At 36.4% G+C, this 9634-nt stretch overlaps 2 protein-coding genes across 2 annotated transcripts; one reads left to right on the top strand and one right to left on the bottom strand.

Annotated features, from left to right (window-relative positions):
* The first annotated feature begins 22 nt into the window (after positions 1-22).
* Positions 23-606, top strand: LOC131624809 (uncharacterized). The gene is made up of 2 exons (XM_058895723.1): positions 23-156; positions 270-606. The coding sequence occupies exons 1-2, from the start codon at positions 23-25 to the stop codon at positions 604-606; spliced, it is 471 nt and encodes a 156-aa protein (XP_058751706.1).
* Positions 607-2917: 2311 nt separating this feature from the next.
* LOC131624856 (uncharacterized) lies at positions 2918-8505 on the bottom strand. The gene is made up of 6 exons (XM_058895777.1): positions 8015-8505; positions 6546-7347; positions 4958-5369; positions 3442-3843; positions 3284-3360; positions 2918-3168 (listed from the first exon to the last, which is right to left on the bottom strand). The coding sequence occupies exons 1-4, from the start codon at positions 8268-8270 to the stop codon at positions 3793-3795; spliced, it is 1521 nt and encodes a 506-aa protein (XP_058751760.1). The 5' UTR covers positions 8271-8505; the 3' UTR covers positions 2918-3168; positions 3284-3360; positions 3442-3792.
* Between the last annotated feature and the right edge of the window lie 1129 nt (positions 8506-9634).

Here is a 9634-nt window from a genome sequence, read left to right as displayed (position 1 = left end):
CCGGGATACTTCTTCTACTCCTATGCCACCTCCGTCCGATGCTGGATCTCCTGTGCCACCTCCTGATGGTATGGACCCATTGCACAGGGAGGCTGGTGCGCCTGAGGTGCCTTATGGTTACCCTGGGGGTCCTTCGAATTTATCCATGTTGACAGGGTACGCAGATTATACCAGACATGTTTAGAACAGAGAGGTAAAATTTCTTAGACTTATTACTTTTTTGTCATCAGTGGAATTTTATTACTTCTAACTTTGCTTGTTATTAATAGTGTTTTCTTTGGAAATTTTCAGGATAGGGCTTCCCAGAAGTTCTACAACCACGGGCGGGAAATTTTATCTCTGAGGCAGCCTACGGAGCCGTGGTTCCAGGATGTCCTCAAAGCTTCTGGGCTGAAGAACCTATGTCACATCGGGTACACCACTATACACAACGAGATGTTGATAGAATTTGTAGAGAGGTGGCACCCAAAGATGTTCTCATCCCATCTTCTTCATGGTGAGGTTACTATTACTTTGGACGACATCGCATGCCTCCTGCATATACCTATACGGGGTACCCTCCTTTGTCACGGTAGGATGACGAAGGAGGAGGCGGAGAGGCTCTAATTGAGAAGCTCAGGGTTGATCCAAAGATGCGCCTGAGGAGGCGGGGAGGACCTGCAGGGTTCACGTGAGGTTTTCCTTCTATCACAGAGATATGAAACCGAGCTCTTGCGGCACAGGATGTTGTTGGTGATCCAATTGAGGTGGAGATACACATATAGTGTGTGCTTAGGTGTTACTTCCTATTTTTTGTAAGCACTCATCTGTTTGTGGACACGAGCTCCTCCAATACAAATGTCGTTTACCTGAGGTACTTTTCGGATATCGCACGGATCCATGAGTACTACTGGGGAGAAGCAATATTGACGTACAGCTACTCCAGACTCAGAGAGGGATGTCAGTAGAAGGCAAGGACTGTGGCAGGCAACTGTTCACTCTTAGTGGTAACAATCTTATATACTTCTACTTTTCTCAAAGTTGTTCATTATATATTCATGATAATGTTGTTTCCCCGTGTTTTTTATTTTCATTTCAAGGGTGGATATTACAACACTTCTCCCTTATCATTGGATGGGGAGAGGTGGATAGCTACACTAAGGCCATGTCACATGTTTGTGCCTTCGTCCCCTCAGAGGGAACCAGGTGTCTGATCCTTACAAAAACTATCTGGACCGCGTGACTGTCGAGGGCACCTGATACCACTGATGTGCTGCTCACTATGAGATGGTTCTGTGGGATGACGTTGCCCTATATTTTGGATGGTTGGCATGTAGTTCGACCATCACAGTTTGTTATCTTCTAGAGCGCGTCATGTGGCAGTTAGGCTACTGTCAGACGATGCCTCGCCACCCTTCTGTCTTTGTTCCTTTCTTAATGACCCTTCGACAGATAGATGAGGCCTTTGCAGACTTAGAACCTCACATGGTTCTGGACGAGGCTCGGGTGACCAAAGCAGAGGTAGACTTGAAATGTACTGACGGGTACAACACTTGGTACTTCACTGTGTCACACCCCTAAATGATCCCTACTGTAGAGGGATCACCGCTCATATCAGCTCATTAGGAGATATTGCATACTCATCGATCACAGTTGGACCACACACAGGATGTTCTTCATCGCTGTTGTGAGATACTTGAGTTGACGCGGGCAGGCATTGACGGTGATTTCTTCCTTGAGGGTCTGATCACAGGCGTATACTGGATGATATCATTAAGGTGGCAAATTGAACATTTTTATACAGTAGACATCGTGTCGGGATGGGTGGGGCACTTGACGGTAGAGGTAATGTATCCAGCAGACAAGGCGGCGGTGGACGCAGAGGTAGCGCGAGAGCTAGAGGACGAGGATGTTATCCGGCACAGTGAGCGTGCTGATTATTTTGATGTTTGTATTTTTATTAGATTGATGTACTTTATTTTGATTATGTATGACATTATTTGGATGATTTATACAATGTATTCTTTTTGTGTACTATATATCATTGTCTTTACATTACACTACATTGATGTACTATACTTTGATGTTAAAAAAATTTGAGATTTGGAGTGAAATGTTGTTGATTTAAAATATAACACAATGTTCCGTATATAATCTACGGAACATTCTGTTTATAACACGTTCCGTAAATATATTTACGGATCATATCCTCAACTGAATTAATTTGGATTTTTCAAACGTTCACTATGTTTTTAATGCTTCCGTAGATAAGACTCCGAATAGAAACAAATTTCGACAAAAAATGTGCTTCTTAATGAATATCTCCGAAATCATAGAGCATAGCTGAAATTTTGCCAACTGCCTAAGAATTATAAAAGGTGAATTGAGATATCCCCTTATGAGACAATGAGAAGTATTTTAACTACAGGACAAGTATTTTAACTGCAAGACAGTAAGTTTTATTTTCTAGTTCAAGTGAATAATTGTCTACAATATAAATATTCATCGTAAATAGCAATCTTTAGTTTTTTTCGAATGATTAATTAATTTTGAAAGATTGGACTATTAGTTAAAACAAGTTGAATGTTTGAGTTCCTTTTGTTTTCATTAATTTTCTAATAAATTATTCAAGTTCTTTTATGTCATTGAAGAAAATGGTGAAAAGAAAAATAAAAATACAATAAAATGTGTTTTTGTTCTTTCTTTGAATGCACGCGTTCCAATAAAATGTTTCTATAAATACTTCATTATCTTGTGCCCTTAGGGCACATGTTAGCTTTTCCCAAAAGCTTTTCCCAAAAGAAAATTATTATTTGAAAAGTAAACATTTATTACCTTTCTTGGTATGGGTAAAAAAAATTGACACTTTCAAATGTTAATTACCAAAAAAGACAGGCAAAACAATGTAGGCAAAGAACCCATATGAAAAAGATCACTGTAAAAAAATTGTTAAAACTTATCCATTAACGAACGAAGAAATGTATGAAGAGAGTAAATTATACAAACTCATCCACAGAAGTTAGCCATACATGAGGTTACGGATTACTTGCTGGACTATGAAATATATAGGGAATAGTAACTAGAGCTATAAAACTCCAGTTAAATCTTCAACACAAGTTCATGCAATCTGAAGGCAAATGACGCCAAGCAAGATTTGAATCCCTTTAGCTCTCTTTTGGGGAGCTCAAGCTGACAAAAACACGCAAAAAAATTCATTTGATATTCTTTAAAGGTAACTTGAATAAGTTAACATAACATTGGTTTTGCAATAATCCACGTCAAAGGTGCAAGGAAATTTATTTACCAATGAAACGTTGAAGTGTTTCCTCTGATGATTCCACTATATCCGTATACCCAATCTCAAGAAATGAATTGGGTGAACTTCAACATTAAGAGGAAAGAATGATTCAGTCACGTTTCAAGAAGAACAAAATGCCACAGAATAGGTTAAGCAAAACATACCTTCATCCAAGTCAAGCACAAACTTGTATGGCTCTACAGAAGTCATCAGTTCACTCTTCTTCATGAGCAGCAGTGTGTGCTCCAAAAGCTCCTCACAGAATATCAAATGTCCACAAGAGAAACATAGTCATGGAACTCATAGAAGATGCAAGAAGCATCCTTCGTAAACCGAGATTGGAAGAATGGATCATTGTTTGAGGTGGGTTTTTAAGAAATACACAAATCCATTCCAGCCAAACTCGGCCTGCATGCCTGCACTCCAATCAGCTAAAAGAGATCTGTAGCTGCAGCAGACCGTCATCTTACATTATATAGCTCGGGCTGATTGGGTGCAGGCATGGCCTATGCCCCTCATCGGGGCCGGGCCAATCCAAAATTTGCTTCAGGTGGTGGTTGATGAGACTGCAGATCAAATACATAAGGAATAATTAGATCTAGATGAAAAGCTACAGGATAATATTCACAAGCAAATTGAAGAGACTGCAGATCAAGTACATAAAAAAGAATAACTAGATCTAAATGAAAAGATCAAGGATAATATTCACAAGCAGCAGCAGCCGAAAAGGAAGTAAAATTTTGGCAAATCAGCAAGCAATTGAACTATGCAGTATGAAATGAGGAAAAACTGACATTGTAAAGTGCAAAGTGCACAATGCACTGCTTAATCATATCACACAGCCAGAATATCATAAAACAGAATAATTTTGCAAGTTTATTCTAATAATAAGTGAAGCAAATAATTTATCAATGGCATGATAAAATATCGTTTAAATTGCTGCATATAACCACAGTTTATCCACAATTTTTTAATATTCACGGCATTAGTTGTATATGAGTTGTGAAATCGGTAGGATCTTACAATCCATGTTACAATCCTCCGATTCACGATCTTGAGACCCCTCTCGGCTCCTGTGTAGGATCTTGACGCTGACTACCTTGGTGAGGGCTGCAAAAGCTTTATAAACACTACACAAACCATATCTCTAAGTAATGTGGAACTAAACCCACCCCCTTCATACCCAACACAATGAAAGTGTTGGGGGTTGCAATGAAGAAAACCCAAATGCCGCAATTAAGTGGCTAGGGGAAGCATTTCCAACACACCCCTCACGCTCTAAAAAACATTAACAGCTATCTCTTGCAGTTCAGAAAGGACTCAGCTGTTAGTTAGTACCTCCTTCAGGGTGGACCTATCACTCTATTCTATTATATACCCTTAGCGAAAAGAATGTTTTTTGATACACCTAGGACATGGATTTGATATACAGCCAAGGCTGGCCTGCACTATACATCACAACCATTATCAAATTTTTTTTGTCTTCTTCAACTGTGAAGATTTATTTACCTAAAGCTTTATGTAACATTTTATAATTACTTCATTTCAATTCTTGTAGTATAAAGATGCTGAGTAACACGAAAATTATGCACCTTGATAAAACATAGTTTAGGACTTGATCAAAACCACAAATAGGAGTTTTTTTATATAACAACAAGCGGATTTAGTATCTTTCTATACCTGTGCAAAGGGCTGGTGAATATGTTCAGGATGGATAAAAGGCATTCCAGGGTGCTGACAGGGATACTGAGGTGAATGCAAATACATGGTTGATGAAGAGTGTGCACCAACTTGATTATGATTAAATGGTGACATCATGGTCTCTGGATGCCCATATCCAATTCCAGCAGGTGTTGACTGTGCAACCCAAGTTCCTGATATATGTTGCCCTGATATATGCTGCCCAGATATATGTTGCCCAGATATATGTTGCGGAAGAGGCCGTGGTTGGTGTTCGGCGGATCGTTGGGGGCCATGAGGGGATCCAAGCTGTGGAAACTCAGTATTGTAATTCAATACCGGTGCATACATCGGCTGAATTGGGTATGATCCACCATTGAATCCAAACCCAGGATCAAATCTTTGCATATACCTGCCAAGCACGTCAGAAGAATAATGGATCAGGTCAATCAATACTCCAACCATATCTCGTCTTTTTAAATTTTTTAGTTTTACAGACAGAACAAACCAAAACGTAAAATACAACCCATTTGATTAGTTATAATAAGTTACACACCCCGGAGACTATTCAAAATTCTGAGTTTCTTTTTTTATTAATCCCCTTAACAACTTATCAATATATTGCCAATGTATTGGCAACTCAAACAAATCTTCTATCTTTTCTAGCATATGTATTTGGAATATGGATCCCTTCCTTTTCAGAGTATATTCCACTATATACCTTGTGTTCCTATCTTCCAAATTTTTCTTACAACTCATTTTGATTTTTCTCTCTCTTCTCACACATTGTGCAGTTCACATTATACTAAATAGCAAAAACTTTATATAACTATGAAGAAATATTATAGGTTGTTGATGTCGTATTTAAATATTAAAATAAATAAAACATAAGATGTCATCTAAAAAATCATAGGTTTGAAAAACATCTGCAAACCAGTTTTGTCAATCACACACTGCAGAAAATAGAGGTGCGTTCAAATTCAACTATAATACAGCACCTATAGTGCCTTTATTTGACAACACTTTGTACTAAATCAGTGCATTACTTAACAAAAGTGGTCTTTCAGAAATTCTGTGTAGCACTGTAACAACACTAACAACATTGTTGCAAACAAACAAGACGGAAATGTTTTGTTATCAATTATTCATTCGAACTAAAAAGCACAAACAAAACTAATTCTTCCATATGAAAGAAACGTTAGCTACTTAACTTAGCTAATGTCTTGTAAATATCCATGGAAGATTAGTTCAACCATGTCATAAGTTACACCCAGGAATGAGAAGTAGTGATTTTGGAATTTTTTTTATGTTTTTATTTGGAAGGAAACAAAGACGTTTAACAAGAGAAAAAAAACATTGACACAATATTCTGTCTGCATTCTATAATGAAAATATTAACTAATGTGTGATCTAAATAGGATTTTACATATAAAAATGCAAGTCACGCCAATAGTAACAGTACTGATGGCATCAATAATTCATGACTGTAAACTCAAACTATTTATTCGAGAGGGGAACAAGACAACAAGGTCAACATATATTAACAGACAAGTGCATCACTAAATAATGTGGTAAGAGGTGCATGTACCTATCATAGCTTCTGTCATAATCAGGATCCTTGCGGTCAATTTCACGGTCCCGGAATATGGCCACCCTGTTACTTTGCCTGTACCTAGCAACTGACTCCTTCTCTGTCCTACTTCTAGCCTTACTGGTATTAGTTGATTCAACCAGTCCCCTACTGATATTAGTTGAAGATTCAACAAGCCCCCTACTGGCATATGTTGAAGACTCAACCAGCCCCCTACCGGTATTAGTTGAAGAACCAACCACCCCCCTACTGGAACTAACATCAGATACGGAAGCATTTCTATCTTCCCCACGAGTAAACCCAGAGGAACCATGTAATGAGTTATCCAGCTGCCTTGTTTCACATTCTGGCTTCCCAATCACTGTACCACCATTATTACTTGAGCTAAAGATCCTAGCACGAGCTCTATTATACTCCTCTTTTCTCTCTTCCACACTTTTAGAGTTGTTTTTCTTCCCTGAGTTTGAATTTGCACTGTTAAGAACGTGTGTTTGCTTTTGTGGCCTTGATTTGATTGCAACCTTCATTACAGCATTGTTTTCTGATGGCAATTTTACTGGGATATCTGCAAGGCGAATAACAGGAAGCTTACATTCAGCAGTTTTGCGAACAATAATCCTTGACCCAGAACCATCCGGTAAACTATTATTATCCAGTAAAACCATCGACTGCAATGAATAATGCTGAGCCACCCGGTGTGCAGCCAACCTTAAATAGGATGTTGGAAGCTGATTAAACTCAATCTGCTGTCGATTAGGATCTTGAATAAAATTCAAAACATCTTGCTCCATCCGTAAAACTGGATAAATCAAATCAGAAACCCAAATCAGTCCAGCAGGAAAATTCTTTTAAAAAACATAAGGCATAATTAATCTAATACAAGTAATATTCAAACAACACAATCATAATCGCATAAGAATGTCATTAGAACAGTAGCATGTATCACAGAATAACCATAGAACATTCAAGCATCAAATTTTAAAATGATCCATGGTTTCTGCATTATCCATTCATACATGGGAGGCAAGTTCATTCCGTCATATACAACAAATATTAACCTCCCATTATTTCAGATCTATGCATCTAAATCAGAAAGCAACAAACAAAAAATCTATGCGACAAATCAGTTCTTACAAAACACATTCCCCAGCCCAATTCAAAATCACGTCAAGAAGCATCTCAGTTGGATACTCATCTTTACGTGAAATAGCTACATACGAAGATGAATAGAGAATGCTAGACTGAACATTTATACTAGCACTATAGTAAATACAACAACTATAAATGTATAAGTAATCAGCGCCAAAATAACTCCTTAATTATAATTCAGAGCACTGATAGAGTAAACATACTCAAAACATTTATCCAAATATACATGTTAACTATAATTCACAATCAAAGTAGCAATTTCTCAAAACAAAAGCTTATTTGTCTATTGATTAAGCAATCGATATGTGCAAAGCTACCTGAAAGGCGTTCACGAGGGTTTTGAATTGCTTCACGAAGGAACTGATCAACCTGATTAACGGCATCATCGAAGACCTTATCCCCAGTGGCGGGAGAAGAAGCAGAAGGAAGATGTGGCGAAGCAGCGTCGGTGTGGTCGTGAGCCTTGGAATCTTTGCTGGACGTTACCAAAAGGTTCAAGCGGTTCATGGAGTCATCCAAATCGGCAACTTCCCATGACTCCGGGGCTCCTAGATCCTCTGTAGAGCCCTCCATAGAAAACTCGGAAGAGGAGAAGATTCTTCAGAGTTATGGAATCGAACCGGATTCTGAGACGATGGTGAAGTAATGCGCGACGAATTTCATGAGAAGCTTCGGTTTTAGGGTTAGGGCTGGGAATTGGGGCAAAGTGATTGGTACAAGTTACGAATGAGAAGCGAGATAGGGTTTCAAGAGGATGATCGAGGTTTTCTTCACATAGCTTCTCACACGTGTGACCTTCACCTCTCACACACACTACCACTATTCTTTAGATTTAGATTTTTTTTCCCAAATCTAAAAATATTTTCTTTTGAATAATTATTATTGGAAATTTCTTTACACATCTCCCTACTTTCTTGATCACCTCCGGCGAAATTCCCAAAATGCCCCCTGTTTCGGAAATGTATTTCCGAAATCACTTATTTTATGAGAGAAAAGGTGATTTCGGAAATGCACTTCCGAAAACACCCCTTGAAGGGTGTCTTCGAAGTTGCATATCTGAAATATTCCAATTTTTGGTCTTGGAATATTTCGGATATACACTTCCGAAAAAATACAGTAATTATTAAAAAATTAAAATCAAGGTGAATCAATACAATTAATAGGATATAAAATCAAGAAGAATCAAGTTGAATCAAAATTTCCTAAATAATTTTAAAGTTAAAAATTATTTTACTAATTTATATAAATTAAAAACATTCTAATTTCATAAGTAAAATTTGAATTATATAAAATTAAATATAAAATTTATTCATTAAATAAAATTTAGACAAAATCTTTTTTACATTTTTTTAAACTAAATGAAAAATTATATTATTGGTATTTTGGTTAAATATTTTTAAATAAGGTAAAATCTTTTTTTAATTTCGTTAAACAAAATATTTTTAAACTAAATGAAAATCTTTTTTTCATTAAATAAATAAGGTAAAATTATTTTTAAATAACCAAATTTCTATTTCACGTATTTCTCTCATTCATATCATATGCGTATTTTCGATAATTACTTAATTTGTTACCAATAAAATAATAATATCTTATACTAAAATAAAATATCTCAAATCATTTTATTCATACTTATATACACACATCAAATTAAATTCTTCTAATATAATATATTATTATATACCCCCACATTAAAATATATTTCAAGCAAATTAAAAAGGAACATATCAATATCAATATATTATATAATCCAAAAAATTTTGTTTATAACAAAATATTTCTTAACTCCACAATCTTAACTCAAATAATTATATAGTAAATAATATTAGAATTTAGTTAATTGATATTAATATGAATCAATTGCAATAAATAGCATCATCTAACTTATACGAATATACAATTTAAGGATATAATAAAACAAAACTCTTTAATATTAA

Source organism: Vicia villosa, unplaced genomic scaffold (assembly GCF_029867415.1).
Source record: "Vicia villosa cultivar HV-30 ecotype Madison, WI unplaced genomic scaffold, Vvil1.0 ctg.000163F_1_1, whole genome shotgun sequence".
NCBI lineage: Eukaryota > Viridiplantae > Streptophyta > Magnoliopsida > Fabales > Fabaceae > Vicia > Vicia villosa.
The sequence above is the reverse complement of the archived record's forward strand: the minus strand, read 5'-3'. Positions and strand labels throughout refer to the sequence as shown.

Coding starts and splice junctions, on each gene's coding strand:
- LOC131624809 (XM_058895723.1), top strand. CDS start 23: ATGCCACCTCCGTCCGATGCTGGATCTCCTGTGCCACCTCCTGATGGT. Junction 157..269: donor AATTTATCCATGTTGACAGG/GTACGCAGATTA, acceptor TGTTATTAATAG/TGTTTTCTTTGGAAATTTTC.
- LOC131624856 (XM_058895777.1), bottom strand. CDS start 8,270: ATGGAGGGCTCTACAGAGGATCTAGGAGCCCCGGAGTCATGGGAAGTT. Junction 7,348..8,014: donor CCCTCGTGAACGCCTTTCAG/GTAGCTTTGCAC, acceptor TGATTTATCCAG/TTTTACGGATGGAGCAAGAT. Junction 5,370..6,545: donor TATGACAGAAGCTATGATAG/GTACATGCACCT, acceptor CGTGCTTGGCAG/GTATATGCAAAGATTTGATC.